This window comes from Struthio camelus, chromosome 10 (assembly GCF_040807025.1).
Source record: "Struthio camelus isolate bStrCam1 chromosome 10, bStrCam1.hap1, whole genome shotgun sequence".
Lineage (NCBI taxonomy): Eukaryota > Metazoa > Chordata > Aves > Struthioniformes > Struthionidae > Struthio > Struthio camelus.
Genome location: NC_090951.1, coordinates 23427505 through 23443478, shown reverse-complemented (window position 1 = coordinate 23443478; position 15974 = coordinate 23427505). Strand labels below are relative to the sequence as shown.

General features: G+C 65.2%; 3 protein-coding genes across 3 annotated transcripts; all 3 read left to right on the top strand.

Moving 5' to 3' along the window:
• The first annotated feature begins 6183 nt into the window (after nt 1–6183).
• On the top strand, nt 6184–9514 carry LOC138068526 (maestro heat-like repeat-containing protein family member 1). The gene is made up of 9 exons (XM_068956356.1): nt 6184–6238; nt 6361–6401; nt 6658–6802; nt 7022–7074; nt 7542–7649; nt 7994–8113; nt 8308–8403; nt 8565–8717; nt 9090–9514. Exons 1-9 carry the CDS (start codon nt 6184–6186, stop codon nt 9327–9329), a joined length of 1011 nt encoding a protein of 336 aa, XP_068812457.1. The 3' UTR covers nt 9330–9514.
• On the top strand, nt 9377–14028 carry LOC138068525 (maestro heat-like repeat-containing protein family member 2B). Its single transcript, XM_068956355.1, has 12 exons — nt 9377–9391; nt 9481–9641; nt 9827–9962; nt 10092–10187; nt 10670–10774; nt 10962–11085; nt 11325–11440; nt 11851–12005; nt 12256–12418; nt 12711–12877; nt 13508–13648; nt 13848–14028. Exons 1-12 carry the CDS (start codon nt 9377–9379, stop codon nt 14017–14019), a joined length of 1551 nt encoding a protein of 516 aa, XP_068812456.1. The 3' UTR covers nt 14020–14028.
• On the top strand, nt 14028–15319 carry LOC138068392 (protein maestro-like). Its single transcript, XM_068955625.1, has 4 exons — nt 14028–14206; nt 14507–14689; nt 14836–14996; nt 15196–15319. Exons 1-4 carry the CDS (start codon nt 14159–14161, stop codon nt 15278–15280), a joined length of 477 nt encoding a protein of 158 aa, XP_068811726.1. The 5' UTR covers nt 14028–14158; the 3' UTR covers nt 15281–15319.
• The last annotated feature ends 655 nt before the right edge of the window (nt 15320–15974 follow it).

Here is a 15974-nt window from a genome sequence, read left to right as displayed (position 1 = left end):
AGAAGGGGGTGAGAGAGAGACAGAGAGGGAAAGAGAGCAAGAGGGAGACTAAGAGAAAGGCAGAAAGGGAGAGAAAGAGTTGAAGGAATGAAAGGGAGAAGGAGAGAGAGGCCAAAGGAGGGCAAGGCAGAAGGGGAAAGAAGGATGGCCAGCTAGGAGAGGAAGAAGAGAGACCAGGGAAAGAGAGAAAGTGAGGTAGAGAAAGACAGAGGGAGAGAGAGAAAGTGAGAGAACAAGAGTGAAGGAGAGAGGAAAAAAGAAGAAAGAAAGTGGGAGAGGAGAGGGAGAGAGCGAGAGAAGAAGAGCAATGCGGAAGGAGAGGAAGAGAAAGAGCAAGAGAAGACAGCGAGGGAGAAGGAGGCAAAAAGAGGGAGGGAGAGAAGAACAGAGAAGGAGAGGAGAGAACAAGAGAGAAAGTGAGAGGGAGGTAGAGGGAGAAAGAGGGTGGCAGAGAAAGAAAGAGAGGAAGAGTGAAGAAGAGAAGGAGAAAGAAAGAGGGACAGGGAAAGAGGGAAAGAGATGGGGAGAGAAGGCAAGAGAGAGCAAAGGAGGGGGAGAGAGGGAGAAGGAGCAAGAAAAAAAGGGAGAGGAAGAAGAGGGAGAGCGAGAGAAATAAGGAGAGAGGGGGAGTAGGAAAGAGCAAGAGAGATGCTGAGAAACAGAGGGAAACGGAAAGAGAATGAGGAGGGAGAGAGAAGAGAAGGAGGGAGAAAAGGGGAGGGAAAGGAATAAGGAATGAAAGGGAGAAAAGAGGAAAAAGTGAGGAAGAAGTGAGTGAGAATTATAGAGAAAGAGATGGGGCAGAGAAAAGGAGAGAGAACAAGAGAGAAGAGAAAGAAAAAAGAAAAGGGAGAGAGAAGGAACAAGAAAGAAGGAGAAAGGAAAAGAGTGAGGGCAGACTAGAGAGAACAAGAGGGGAAGAACATGGGAGAGAGAAACAGGAGAGAGAGGGACAGAGGGAAAGAAAAAAATGGAATGAGAAAGGGAGATGGAGAAAGGGAAAAGGGAGAAAGAGTGACAGAGAAAGAAAAAGAAAGAAGGAGAAGTAGAAGAAGAAAGAGAAGAAGAAATCTAGAAGAAATATTGAGGAATAAATACACAAGAAGAAAAGGGAAAGGGGGAAAAGAGAAGAAAAGGGAAAGACTGACCTCGGGGGTCAGCTCCCCAAGGCTGACTTTGGAGAAACCAAAGCAGCTGCAGGAGCTCGTGGGCGAGCAGCAGCCGCCCAGGAAGGGGCAGCAGGCAGGGCCGTGGCCACAGGACCCTCTGTCAGGCTGCAGGGGCAGCCCAGCACATGGGCAGCATGGCCCGCATTTTCCTTGGGGGTCTCCAGACCAGCGGCACCTCTGCAGCAGGGAAGAGGAGTCCAGGTGAGGGCTAGGCCTCGGGTTAGGGGGGAGAGAGAGTGTGGAGCCCCACATGGAGAGGGGCTGCAAAGGGCCTGCCAAAGGCAATGCAGGGCTGCACCAGCCTTGCTCCCAGCACACCTGGTTTTGTTCAGGCCAGAAAAGGGCCTGGTGGGCTCAGGTTCAGGCCCCACCTGAGATTAGGGCCAGGCTTAGGCAGAGAAAGACAGAGGGAGGAAGGGGGAGAGAAGGGATGGGAGAAGGAGAGAGGGAGGGCAAGCAAGAAAGCAAGAGAGAAAGAGTGAGAGTCTGGGGAGTCCTGCCGCGATGGGGGTGCTGCGAGCGCTGCGAGGTGGGGGCCGGCACCACGCTGGGCGCCCCGCTGGCCCGTTGTTGGGGGGGGGGACGGGGAGCTGCTGGCGCCCGCGCGGCCGGCTCGGGGAGAGCCGGGGTCACGCGCTTGGGGCCAGCCCCAAGCTGCCCCCGGGCTGCTCTTCTCCAGGCGGCGCCGAGCCGGCCCCACCAGCCCCTCCAGTCGCCCCGCCCTCCAGCTGGGCAGACGTTTGCCCTGACTCGGGGCCATCCCTGCCGCTGCCAAAGCGGTGCAAGCCCTCCGCTGCTCTCCTTGCAGGTTTCTTGCCTCGTGTAGGTCGCTGGTCGGGACCTGCGCGGGGCGAGGACGGCGGCAGGGCGGCTGGCTCTGTCCCTGGGGCCACGGCTACCTTTGCCGCCGTTGTGACTTCTCTCTTGGACTGGCTGCAAGGCGCTGAGGTGAGGCGGAGGGGGGCGTCCCGCGGGGCTGCAAGGGCTCCCTGCAGCGCCCGGCTTCCCCGGGTGCCGTGGGCTGGTGTCACCCCACGGCGCCTCTGCCCTCCTGCCGCACCTCGTCCCGAACCGCTGATGCCGCTGGTGATGCTGAGCGGACGGCGCTGGGCCGCCGCGAGGACGGCCGTGAGCCGCGTCCTGGTGGCGCTGGCCCGTTCCCGCTTGCCTGCCGTGGTGTCGGCGCTGCAGGGCCACGCGAGGGCCCTGGAGGAGCCGGCGGCGGAGCTTGTCCTCGTCACCCTGCGCGACCTGGCTGCCCGCTGCGGTACGGCCCCCGGCCGGCTGCTCCGGGTGACGGTGGGGGAGAGGCGGGAGAAGGGGCTCCTCGCCCTGCCCCAAACGCTCGGGGCCGGGCTGGAGGGGGGCACGCGCCGGAGACCAAAGGCGCCGCCCTGCCCTCTCTGCAGCCCTGCAGTGCGCACCCTTGGCGGCCACGACGCTGCCGGCCCTGGGTGGCGCGCTGAGTGAGGCGGGCGGCTGCTGCGCGCTGGCTGCGGCGGTGAGTGTCGGTGCCGGGGCCCTGCGGGGGCGCTGCGGGGCGACCGCTCGGGGAGGAAGGGGCCGGGGCCGCCGCGGGCGGCGAGGCCGGGCAGAGGCAGCGGTGCGTGGGGGCGGGAGAGGGCAGGAAGAAGGCCATGTTGCGGCCGTGGCGTCGCCGGCCGTGGCGCGACGCCTCCCCGGAGCCAGCTCTCCTCCCGAGCCGAGGCCTGGCCGGCCTGGCGCGGGGGCCTCCCACCGGCCTGGGGCCTGGCGCGAGGCAGGTCTCCGGCCGCTCAGAGGCTTTGCTGCCATCCCGTCTCCCTCCGGGTGCTGCAGCTGTGGAGCAGTGGTGCTGGGGCGTCAGCGCGTACTTGGGCCAGCGGGAGAAATGTGCCTTCCCTCGCCTGGGGGCCGCCCAGCTCTGCGCCCCCATCTCCCCGCTCCTGCGCTGGGCGAGCCGAAAGTGGCGGGGCTGCGAGGAGGAAGAGGTGAGCGCCGCTGCTCTCACCACCGCGGGGCCACGGGCCGGGGCCAGCGGGGCGGCGCTGGGCGAGGAGTCGAAGGGAGCAGGTGGGCCGCGAAAGCGCCCCGAGCCCCCGCGCGGCAAGGGCAGGCGGGCACCCGGGGCAGGCCAGCGCTGGAGAGACCCTCAGCCCGCGGCGCGGCGCCGTCCCTCGGCAGGTCAAGCAGGCCGTCCTTGGAGTGACGGCTGCCATGATGGGCGTCCTGCTGCACGCCGAGGAGCACTGCCAGCGCGCCTGGGAGCAGCTCCTCTGGCTGCTGCACCAGTATCGAGAAGTGCGGCAGCCCTTGGCGGTGACCACGGTGAGGGGTGACGTGGGGTGCGGCGTGGCCGGGGGCCGTGGGGGTGCGGGCAGGCGTCGGGGAGCTGCGGGGTGCCCGGAGGAGCCGCGGCCCCTTTGGGCACGAGCGCGAGAGCCAGGGCCTGAGGCTTCGCGGGCTCTTGCTGCAAGAAACCAGCAAGGGGGGAGAGCCAGAAGCCCCGTGCGAGCTGGGCTTTCCCTGGACGTGGGCTCAGGCCGCGGCATCTCGCCGCGATGCCGGTTCCTCCCTTTCCGGGCAGCTGGTGGTGAGAGTCCCCCTCTCCCTCTTGCGCTGCCTTGCAGAGTCTCAGCTACTTCCTAGAGGCCGTGGTGGGCGCTCGGACCCTCGTGCCCCGGGCCTAGCTTCTGGCCATCAACGCTGCTGTGCACCAGCAGGTAAGGCCTGACGCCGCGTCGCTGGCCTGCGGCTCCCGGGCAGCCTCAGCTGCTGCAAAGCTCTGCGTGCGCCCGGGGCTCTGGGCTTTGGCCGTGGGTCCGCGCCCGGAGCTGCCCGTGAGACGAGAGCTGACAGCGCGGCTCCTTTCCATCCCTCTGCGCCGATCCGGCTTTCTCTGAACGGCACCTTGTTCCCGCAGCTCTGTGATGAGATCGAGCCGCCCAGCCCAGAGCACAAAGCAGAGCTGTGCCGCTGCACTGTGCTGCAGGGTAAGGGCAGGAGAGGCCGCGCCGTGCTGCCGTGTGCTGGCAGCTCTCTTGCAAACCTGCCCGTGTGGGAAGAGGCTGGTCGCTAATGGCGAGCGTGATTTCTTCCCCGCAGCCCAAATTTGCCCAGAGGAGACGATCGTGTTCCTGTACTGCAAGCTGAGGAGCAGGAGCAAGGCTGATCGCGTGGCAGCTGTGGAAGTGCTGCAGGCTCTGGTCCGCTCTGCAGGTCAGTGGCCCAGGCCAGAGAAATGCAGTTCCCCCGGGGTGCTGCTGCTTCCTCTGATGTCGCAGTCTGGCCCTGCTTTGCACGAGAAGCTGGGCAGCTGTGAGGAATCCCTCCGGAAATGGGGGCTCGGCCTCAGCGCACACCTCTCCTTGTCCCTTGCAGCCACCGAGACGAGGGAGAAGCTGCCCCTGTTTGCAAAGTTGGTGCAGTCTGTGTGCGGGGACCCCACGGTCCAGGTGAGCTGGTTTGGGCAGGGAGGGTGCTGCTGCAGGGGCAGAGCCACCCTTTCCCTGGGGCAGAGCCTGGCGGGGCTGTAGCAGCAGGCAAAGGCAGGGTCCGGGGTGAGAGCCTGGTGGCGATGGTGGAGCGTGGGCTGCTGCTGCACCCTCGTCGTCTCGGCCCGGCCAGAAGGGCTGCAGCGCTGCAAAGGCAGCTCCCCTGGGGCTTTGGGCCGGGGTGGTAACTGGAGCCTCGGTGGCAGGTGCAGATGGCAGTTCTGCATTTCATCGGGGAGCTGCTGCGCTCCAGTGCCCCGGGCTGCTCAGCGTGGGACGTGGTGGCGCACATCTTCAGCGAGTTCAGCCGGGCCTCGGGCAGACTGGTAAGGGCAGAGCGCGACACCCAGGCTGCTTTCCGCGTCCCGGCTGTGCCGCGCTGCCGTGGGTGTCGCTGGCAGCGGGGAGCCGGGCGCAGCAGATCCTCCGCAGCACTGGCGTGGCCTTGCATTCACCGGGCACCGCGGGGCCTGGGAAGGGGCAGTGACGGGTGTTTCCCACCTCTGTCTCGCAGGCGTCGGGGAAGCCTCTGTGCAGTGGAAGCCCGGGAAGAAAGGGCTGTTCAGCGACTGTGCGGGCACGTGCTGGGCACGCTGGACGTCTCTGCCGGAGGGGTGGCCAAAGTGAGTTGTCCTCCGCCTGCCGCTGCTTCTTGCCTGGGGATGCTTTTGCTCGCCTTCCCCGTGGCCCGAACCTCTCCCCTGCCACGCTGCGGAGCGCGCATGACTCACGCCAACACGCCCGTCCTTTCCGTGCGTGCGCTGCATGAGTGGTGGGGTTGGGCGTGCCCGAGGCTTCCCTGTGTGCGCTGGGACCCCCCATCTTAGCCATTAAAGCAGCAGCGAAGAGCTGGGGTTTCGCTCTGGGGCCAGACTTGCTCGTTCAGCACGTGCTGCGGCTGACGCAAGCCCCGCTGGGCACGCGTCTTGGCTGCGTCCCATACATGAGATGTAGGGGCTGGTGGGGCCATAGGGATCCTGTGCGCCTTTGCCGTGGGGGGTGACCTGCCCCTGGGGGAGCTGTGCCGGCAGCTCTCCCCAACCGGGCAGCCAAAGGGAAGGCGAAAGGGGTGTGAAGCAGGGTGGGCGAGAGGGAGAGAAGGTGGAGGAGGAAGCCAGGGCGAGAGCGGAGCTCCTGAGCTAGGAAAGACCCGAGGCCGAGGGGCTGGGCCGGTGCCGGAGGAGCAGCCATGCCAGGGGAAGTGGGAGGGAGCGGCAGAAATGCCGGCATGCCCAACGGCCTGCTTCTTGCCTGCAGCTCCTGTGGCCGAGGCTGCTGCGGCATGTGGTGCCAGCCCAGCACGCTGGCATGCTGGTCCCGCTCTGCCGCTGCCTGTGTGCCCTGGCCGAGAGACAGGAGAGCGCAGAGCGTGAGGAAGAGGAGGTGGCGTCCGAGGCCCTGGAGCCTGTGGAGCAAGGTAGGGAGCAGAAAGTCCTGGTGCGCTGTGCCAGGCTGGGTGGTATTAGGGCGGTGCGTGTCCCTGGCACCCCCTGCGTGGGCTCAGCCTGCTCTCACTGGGGGTCCAGGGGCTGGTTCCTGCCATGCCGGAGCTGCCTTCGTCGGCAGCCGTTCAGCCACGGGAGCCCAGCAGGGCCGGTGTGGAGGTGGCGCGGCCGGGGTCCCCTGCAGCCCCGCGTGGGGGTGTGGGACGTGGGACATGGCGTGGGCAAGGTCCGGCAGGGCTGGGCGTCTCACACAGCCTTTCTTTCTGCCCGCAGCCCCTCTGCCGGCTCCCCAGGCCCTGCTGGCTCGCCTGCTGGTGAGTAGCTGGTCCCCGGGGAAAGAGCTTTTGTGGCCGGGCTGAGGGGAGAGGCCAGGAGAGATGGTGCCAAGGCCAGTGCCGGCACCCCGGGAGGAGGCAGGAGCTGTCGGAGGGTGCCTGAGCCTCCCCTGCCTGTTGGGGGCTCCTGCTTCTCCTGGGGGACAGCAGTGCCCAGGCGAAGACATCGGCTGCCTGCTGCCAGCTGCGGCTCTTGGGGCAGGCGCGAGCCCGTCTCTCTCCTGCCCTGGCCTAGGTGGTGGCGGCGGTGTCTCCGCACGCGAGCGGTGGCCGTGGAGCGGCGGCCCCGCAGCTGCTGCAGGCGCTCCCCAGCACGATCCATGGAGCCGTGGGAGCAAAGTGGGCCGCAGAGATCCCCCTGCTGCTGCAGCACCTGGCAGGTAAAGTGTTGGCAGGCGGGAGAGGCTGGGGGGGCGGAGGGGCAGGAAAATGCCTTCAGCTCCCCAGCCTGGTGGAGGGGAACGGTCCCGGGTTTGCCAGCACTTGTCAGCCCGCTGGCCTGAGGCTGTGGGGCTTTGGACGGCAAAGACCACCCCTGGGCTCTGCTGTGGAGCCCGCTGGAATAACGGCGAGGGCTTTTGCTTCCTCTGGCTTTGCAGGAACAACCGCAAGCTCCCTGCACGTGGCCGAGTGGGAGAGCCTTCTGCTTAAGGTACAGTGTCCCTGTGGGGCCCCAGCTGGATGGGGCAAATGAGGGGACAGGAAAAGTGGGTGGGAGGAACCTGGGGGCTCCCTGTTTGGGCACTGAATGGCACGGGCGCTTCCCGAGCAGCCTGCGCCTGCCCCAGCCATGGGTGCTGCACGCTCAGAGGAGCCGCTCTCGGCGCGTTGGGCATAGCTGAGCACAAATGCAGCCAGAGACCGGGGCAGAGGCCTCCGGAGCAGCCCTGCGCCGTGGCACCACCTGCTTCTGGCATGTGCCGAGCCCAGGGGGCTCGAGTGGCACTTTTGGGGAAGAGCGAGAGGCAGGTTGCAGGAGGGGTGGTTGGGGGAGGGGGGAGGGGAGACAGATTGCCATGAGGGGGAGCTCCGCCCCGACAGTCTCCAGGGCCATTTGGATGTGCAAAGGCCTCGGCAAAGGGCAGGGGAGCGTTTGCTTCATCTCCTGCTTCGCCCTAGTTCCTGCAACCATCGCTGGAGCTCATTGAGAATGAGGCCTGGACTGTGGGCCTGAGCCAGGAGCTGAGCCGGCAGCTGAGCAGCTCTCCCCGCCTGTCCTGGGAGAAGGTTTGTTCCCTGTGCGGCGTCGCTGCTGCTCGCTCGTGCACCCGAGGACTGCGACAGCAGAGCCCTGGGAGGCTCAGCCTGGGGTGAGGGCTGGCAGTGGCGCTCTGCCCTGCGGGCTGGTTTTCCTGCTGCCCACTCTCTTTCCCAAAAAGGCACTTCCCCCCCGTGCTGAGCTGGTGGCGGGGCCGCCAGTGGCCAGCTGGTGGCCAGTTCGCTGGCTGCTGTTGGGGCTGGTACTGCAGGCGTCTTGGCAGGTCCCAGCACGGGAGGGTGTGCCGTGGCCTGGCCCTCTCCTGCCAGGTCAGGCTGTCCGCACAGCCAGGGCTCGGCCTCTTCTCTTGCAGTGCTTCCTGTACAAGGCTCTTGGCACAGCCCTGGCAGCTTGTGGGTGCCTCAGCCACGTGCAAGAGCAGACACAGAAATATCTAAAAGAAGCCAACTACCTGGAGCTGTGGGAGGCACAGGTGAGGTTTCCTTGTGTCGCCCTGCCTTCCCGCGTGTCCTCGGCTTGTCCCCAGGGCAGAGGGGCTCCGTGTGGCCTGCTCCAGCCCTTGCTGGTTTTCTGCTCACTGCTGTTTCCCGTGGGAAAGGTCCTGGTGGAGCTGGCCAGGGCTCAGCGTTGGGGCTGGAGCGACTCCCTGTTTCTGCTGCATTGCAGGGAATGATTTCAGTTGTGTCCCGCTGTGCCGAGAGCCACTTCCAGCTGGCCTTGTCCTCGGTGAAGGCGTTCATGGGCACTTTGAAACACCAGAAGGTAAAGGGCCTGGGGGCTCATTGCGGGGAGCTGCTGGAGGTGCATGGGGAGACGAACCGCCGGTCGGATGCGGGGCAACTCCCACCTTGGGAGTGCGTGGAGTCCCGGGCACAGCTGGGGCCGTGGGCTGATGACTCGGTGCTTCTCTGGCGAACCTCCAGCAGAGCAACTTGGTGAGGACCCGCGCTGCTCGTGCTGCGCTCATGGTGGTCTACAGCAGGATGGCACTGCGCGCCCCCAGGGAGCAGCTGCTGGCCCATGTCAGGAGAGACATCGTGGGGAACGTCCTGTGGCTCTACCAAGAGGGCTGCCAGGTGGGTGCTCGGGGCGCAGGGCAAAGCCACCCAGGTGACACCAGCTCCGGCCTTGCCTCGCCCTTCCTGTGCGCGCCTCTCCCGTCGCAGCTGTGCCGGCGCTGCTCGCCCTGCTCCCCTGGGCCAGGGTCCGCAGGGGTCTTTCTGTCCGGCAGCCAGGGCAGCTGATTCCCTCCCCGTGGGAGGCTCTTTCCCAGGAGGGGAGAGGAGGTTTCCCTCCTGGGGTGCAGGTGCCAAGCTGGGGTCCGCTAGGCTCCCGGAGGGTGCGGTCTCCCAGCGATGTGCTTGGAGGCAGATTCTCCCCAGCCCCGCTGCTTTCTGCCCTCGGCCCTTTGCAGAGCTCAAAGCATGTTTTCCTCCCCTGGGATCAAGGACGCACAGCTGAAGCTCTCCCTGGTGCAGAGCGTCACTGAGATCAGCCTCGCCATCGGGGCTGTGGGCGCCTGCCCCAGGTTTGAGCTCTGCCGCAAGCGGGAGCTGCTGCAGACCCTGCTGGTGAGTGCCCGGAGCCAGGGCCGTCGCGCAGAGGAGCTGTGGGCTCTGCCGTGGGGTGGGTTTGCTCAGAGGCGGGATGGTCTCCTGGGGCAGCGCGTGAGCTCCCGAGCTCCCTGAGCCCCATCCCCGGGTGGCGGGGCACTTGGGTGCTGGCGCATGAGGCCATGGCAGGGGGGATGGTGCGGTGTGTCTGGGTGCTGGCGAGCTGCCGTCTCGTCCTGCGGGACCTTTGTGGGAGCTGCAGAGGTGGTGGGGCTGGTGTCTGCAGGGTCTGGCAGAAGAGCCTGTGGCTGGGGCAGGTGGGAGGGCTCTCCTGTGCCCCTGCCCACTTTGCGCATGTCTCCTCTGTAACTTGCGGGAGGTGATTCAGGAGGAGCCGCAGGAGTCGCCGGTGTGCCCCCGGGCCATCGTGGCCATCGAGCAGTTGAGGTAGGGTCTGTCCCCGGGGCTGTGGGAGTCGCTGCGTGTCCCAGCCCAACTGGTTGGGCTGGGCTGGGGCTGTGGGCATTGGATTTGGGGCTGTCAATCAGGACAAAGCCAGTTGTCCTTTGACTCGCTCTGGAGAGTGCTAGTAAGCCTGCTCTCTGTCTCCTCTCCCTTTTTTCTCCTGACAGCAAGGTGAAGCCCCATCTGAGGAGGGAGGAAAACTGCAGCCTCCTGGCTCAGTGCTTCCAGGGCGTCATTTGCCTTCATCACCCGGAGCAGATGGATGAGGAAGGGGAGACAGCGGCAGCTGCTCCGTGCGCACCGGTACCCGCTGGCCCTTCTCGGCCGCCCCTCGGTGGGGGTGCAGCTCCAGGCTCCCCGCATTCTGGCAGCCACTGGCTGTGTTGGTGTCTGTGTGGGGTGCCCAGCCTCAGTCCCCCTTTCTGGTGTCAGGGTGTGCATGCGCCGTCCCTGCGAGCACTGGGCCAACTCATGGCAACCCTTCTCCAGGCAGAGCCAGCCCCTGTCTGCTTCAAGGACATGGTGCAGGTGAGTATCCCCGGGGTGGCGGGGAAAGTGTTGCCACTGCCAGAGTGGAGCAGAGCTGTGGGGATCCTTGCCCGTGGGGCTGGTCCGAGGAGGAGAGCTTCCCTGTGACTAGGTGCAATGCCCCCCTTTGGCGAATAGGCAAATGGTCCTAGGTTCAGGCCCCCTTGGCCTAATTTGGCATCCAAGCTTTTCCCAACGGCAGCAGCTTGCTTGCAGGCAGCTCAAAGTGTCCTGCAGAGCCTCCTAGGTGAGCCAGAATTTCTCCCCAGGAGCAGCTGTGAGCAAAGGGTGCTACACAAGTCAATGGTGCCCACAGCGAGAGCCTGGAGCGGGTAAGGCCCCGCGGGGAAGGGCTCCTCGCCTGGGGCCGGGGCCCCCGGAGAGATTGGGGCTGTGGAGGCGGCAAGGCTGGGAAGGGAGGGGCTAGAGGGGGGCCCTGGCGGGAAAGACGCCTGTGGTGAGACGGGTCCACCCGTGCCCAGGTCCTGCGGCGCTGGCTCACCTCGGCCCACGCATGCGAGCGGGAGAGGGCCCTGCAGGTCTGCGTCCAGCTGCTGGGTGCTTATGAAGAGCGATGCGAGCACAGGGTGAGCAGGGACCCCACGTGCAGGGAGCTCTGCCCGGGCAGGTGCCGGGTTGTGGGTCTCCCGGGGCTGCAGGGCAGCCCCTCATTTGCCCCCCTCCCGGCCACAGCTCAGGGGCAGCATGGCCGGGAGAGGGCGAGCAGCTGTGGGGGCTGCCGGTGACCTTTTTGCCTGCCTCTTGCTCCTGCAGCGAGGCCATGCGTGCGAGCAGTTCGGCTCCCTGGTGGGACTGCTGGGGCCTTTGACGTGCGATGCGTCAGCCACGTCCCGCTGGTGGGCAGCGACCTGCCTCGGCCGCCTGCTCCAAATAGGAGGTGAGGAGAGCAGGCAGGGCCGTCCCCTGCTGCTGTCTGAGGGCAGGACATCGTGTCCCCAGCGCCAGGGACCGTCCTCCTCTGCAGCCGGCCACTCGCCTGGCTAGCAAACCTGCTGCGCCGCGTTCGGGGGGGGGCCCTGCCTTCGCCGTGGCCTTTGCCACGCTCCCAGGTCCTCCTTTATCCGCATGCGGGGCCGGAGGTTCGCTCCCCATGAATGTGACTCTCCTTTCTCCCAGCTCCAGCCAAGACCACAGACGTGGCGCCCTGGCCCAACGAGATCAGGTGCCTGCGTGAGAGGCTCAACACCATCAGCTCGGAGTCTCTGCTCGTGACCTCCGCCAACACTGCGAAGGTAACTGGCCCCCGAAAAGTGGGGAGGGGGCCATGGTGTGTGTGTGTGTGCATGTGCATGTACATGAGAGCGCTGCTGTCAGGACGCGAATTTTGCATCCGAGTAACCTGTGACGTGGTCTCCTCTGTTTCTGATTTCTCCCCAGCTTGTTTGCAAATATTTCCCCCCAGCCCAGGCCACAGACTTCACGAGTACCATTTTGGAGAGCTTGCTGTGTGGCAGGCCTGTGTGTGCGTGGGCCGCTGGGCAGTGGATGCTCACCTTTCTGGGGGAGTGCAGAGAGCAAATCTCCCAGAGAGCGGCGTTTTTTTCCATTTGCCTGTGGCTGCTCTCTGTTGCTGGCTGTTGGCCCTGAAGAAGGATGGGGAAAGGCCACACCGAGCCATTCTTTCTTGCCTTCCTGCTTTCAGGTGCCCAAAATCGTGACCATCCTTTCCCCCTGCCTGTGGAGCACGCGGCAGAGCACGCCCAGGGGGTTCGCGCTGCGGGCAATGTTCCTCCTGGCCCGCTCTCACCAACAGCCGGTGCTCGACAGCCTCCTCCAGAAGCGCCTGCCCACGGACAGGTCTGTACCCTCGCCCTTCCCTCTGCAGTCAGAGCCAGCCCCAGGGCGTGCCTGCCTGGGGGGTCCTGGGAGGGAGCAGGTGGTTTTTCCTTGGGAAAGGCTGAGCACTGCAGCACCGTGGGCTCATGTCTCTGTCCTGACCTGGGCATCGCCCGCCCCATTGCAGACAGGGAAGGCGTTTGGCCTCTCGTGAGGGCGTTGCAGGTGCCCGAGGCTAGGGGCTCACAGGCGAGCGTCTGTTCCCTTGCAGTGACACGGTGGAGCTGTGGAGGAGCCTGGGGAGAAGTGCCCTGGGATGCCACATCTTGGTGCACTTAACTGAAAAATTAAGGGCAGCTGGAAAGAGCAGCCATGGGAGCAACTGCTGCACTCAGGAGCTGGGCAGCAGCCAGGCTGCCCTGGAGCCTCACACGGTATGGTCAGCAGCAGTTGCATTTGTGCTGCTTCGCGTCTGCTTTCCAACTCGTGCTTCAGCGCAAGGGAGTTTCATGCCCTTTGCGAGCACCCATGGAGCCTGGCGGGGTGCTGGGGCAGTGGCAGCAATAGCAGTGTGGGGAGCCAGGACAGTTTGCTGCTGCCGGGCCGCAAGGCTGTCGCCGCAGTGACAATTGGAGACAAAAAGCCTCCCAGGCCAGCGGGGGGACGTGGAGGGTGGGAAAAGCCCTTGTTTTTTACCAGGTGGTTCTTGGTTGACTTTCTCTGTAGATCACCTGCAGCCTCTTCGAGGTGGTGTCAGTCCTACGGAACGAGACGCTGGTCCAGCGCCTGCTTCCCTCCCTGCTTCCCAGCCTCCTGGGGCAGGTCAGCGAGACGCTGGGGGAAGAAATGACACTGTCTCTTGGGGAGCTGGGGAGCGACGACACGCCGGGCAGGTGAGGAGCAGCAGGGGCAGGGGTTGGCCTGTGCCCCAGGTCTCTGCTCATGTGGTTTGTGGCCTGCAGGCGCACCCGACTGTCCCAGTGGCCCTGGGCTGCCTCCGCGGGGAGGCAGGACCGGTCGTTGCAGGGCAGTGCACCTGGGCATTTCGCCGCACATGGCGTGGGCATGGGCCGTTCCTGCCCATAAACTCTGTGTTGCCAACTGGGGGGGGCCGTCGCGGGGTTCCCCATAGTGCCATGCTCTGCCCACGCTCCTGCTGTGCAACAGCAGGAGCAAATCGGTGCTGTGTGCCACCTACAAGGCACTCTCCCCAAAGTGCTGCTTAGCAGAGCACTTGGGGAGTGCCTTGGGCACCTGGCGTGGAGTCAGCCCAGGGACCCTGGGTTTTCTCCTGCCGTCTGTGGGTTAGGGGCAGGACAAAGGGCAAAAATGCCAGTTTTTAAGTTAGCTTGAGACTTGAAGACTGCGAAGAGTCATTTCAGGGGTACTTTGCCTGTCCCTCGGTGGAGTTTAGGATGAGCGAACGAACAGCTCCCCAAGTGGCTGAGCTGCTTTAGCTCTGCCAAAGAGAAATCTGCCCCCAAACTTCTGTGCCTGGAGATTTCTTTGGGGTTTTTTTCCAGCAGGCTTTTTGTGGAGGCGTTAGAGCTGGTGCTGGCGAGGTGCCTGGAGGAGCGCTGGCTGCGGCTGCTCCGGGAGCAGGGAGTGTGGGTGTCCCTGGCAGACTCCCAGGCTCACACCGCCGGCGTGTGTCTCCTGGCGAGGTGAGAGCCCCCACGATGTGTCCTGCCTTGTCGCGGGGGCTATGCCCAGGGAAAGGGCTGCTGGGACCTTCCTTCATGCCCGGGAGCTCTGCTGAGGTGCAGAGCAGCATCTGCATCGGAGCAGGTAAATTTGGGAGTCGCGGCCCGTGGCCGTCCTGTGGGACTGTGTGTCACGAGCCTGCTCGTGCTTTGTGCGCAGTGTGCTGCTCCGCGCGGAGCTCGTCCCGCAGCGCCTGGTGCAGAGCCTCTTCCCGTGGCTGGGTTCACCCTCAGCAAACCTGCGGCTCACGGCCACGGCTTTCTTTGCTGAGGTGAGGCAGCAGGCTGGGCGGGGCGGGCTCAGAGCGGTTCCTGCGTCTTGCCCAGCGTGAATCGCGTCCTGATGCTAGTGGACCCGTGGCTTTATTGCAGCTGGTGAAGGACCATCTGGTGGAGAAGACGAAGCTCCTGAAGCCCCTGCTGAAGGCCCTACTAGAAAGATCACGTGACCCCATCAACACCGTGCGGCAAATGGCCATGAGAGGCGTGGGCAACATGGCCAGTGGAGCACCCACAAAGGTGAGACGGCCTTTTCTGCGCTCTGAGCACAGTCCGAACTCAAGAGGTGCCAGTGGAGAGGTGTGCGGGGCTTGCGGAGCCTGGAGAGACGAGCAGAGGCAGACGTGGGGCTGTACTAAGGCCGCGCTCCTCGCTCTGATGTCAGCAGGGTAGCAAAGGGGAAAGTGGATGCAAAGCGGGGCTCCTCAGGCAGGGGGTTGCTCTGGGCTTGCTCGAGCAAGTGCAGCCCTTGGCGCCATGGTGAAGGGCAGCGGTGGGAGGCAGGGATAGTGAGCAGCTTGTGCACCTGTCGCTCTGCAGCTGCGGAGGCACAGGGCGGCCGTGATGGAGGTGCTGTGCAGGGGCCTGGAGGACGCGGCCAGCACGGAGGTGGCTGCCGAGTGCCTGCTGGCACTGACGAAGGTACTGGGGCGGCTGAAGACGAGGGCCATGGGCTCGGCCTTGGAAGACATCTCCAGGTCCACCCGGGCGTTCCTGGGGGCGGTAAGTGAAGCCGCTCGTTCTCCTGTTGGGCAGGCGAGAGCCGTCCTGGGGCCTCCGCCCCCCACAGGCAGCGCCCCACTGGTGCAGAGCAGTTTGTACGCGGTGCCCGCGTTAGCGGCCTGCCAGATGGGTTTTACTGGTCACAGGAGGAAGAGGTCCTGCGCTTCTCAGCCTTTGCCCTCTACGGCACCCTGGCCTCGTCTGCCTTGGGGAGGAGGGGAGGAGGTCCTTTTTCAGCAGAGAAGTGGAGGAGGCATTTCCCAGCCTCGTGCTGCACCTCCGGGGCCCAGCCCCAGCCGTCTCCAGTGTAAGAGCTCCCGGGGCTCCTTGTGGAGCTGCAGAAAGCCCTGCGGCGCTGGCAGAGCTGCGGTGCCACTACCACCCGTGCAGGGCTGCCAGCATCTCCACAGGCCCTCACTGTCACCGTGGCAGCAAAGTTTCTCCATCGGCGCCCTGGGCAGGTGTGCAGCATCCTTGTGATGACAGGGCCCGATGCTCTTTTTCAGGCGTGCAAGGTCGCTCTGCACCAGTGTGCCCCGTTTCTGGGGTCAAAGAGGGTGCAGCAACGCATCGCTGCAGGTGCCGGGCTGAGCGTGGCTGAGCTGCAGGACAAGGTCTGCGGTCACCTGGTGAGCGAGCGCTGCAACGCGGCCCGCGGCCCTGTGGGCGGCCATACCCTGGCTCCTGCACCGCAGGGCCACCTAGGTGCCTGGCCACAGGTTGGCGGAGGGGCATTTGCAGCCGGAGACGAGTACCTGTGTCCTTGCTTTGCCCTAGGCCCAAGACTGCCCCGCGCTGCTGGAGACGCTCTGCAGCACAGCCCGGAGCTGCTGCATGGGGAGCTACCAGGCACCGCAGGCGGAAGCCATCACCGTCCTGGGTGAGAGACAGCGCCGGGCTCTCATGCTGCTCCTGGCTGTGTCCCCCGGGTCAGGGTTGGGCCTCGGGGCTGAGGTTGGTTTTGGGGCCAGGGCTGTGCGCTGATGGCTGCATTTTCTCATGTGCCAGGCATCCTCCTGGACATGGCGCCAGCTGAGCGGCTCCAGCGGTGGGACCTGGCGTTCTTGTGGGGAGGTAGGTGACGGTGACTGAGCTCCTGCCCTGTGGGCTGGGGAGCTGTCCAGAGGCCCCGCGGGTGCCAGGCCGAGGACGCTGGCACCGAAAGCCAGGGGGCACGGGGAGAGGGGACTTGTGTGGTCCCCAGGCTCCTGGCCGGGAAAGCTGCCCCCAGTCCGGCGCCACAGAGCACCGGGGGCCGCAGGGGAAACGGTGGCCGAGCACCCAC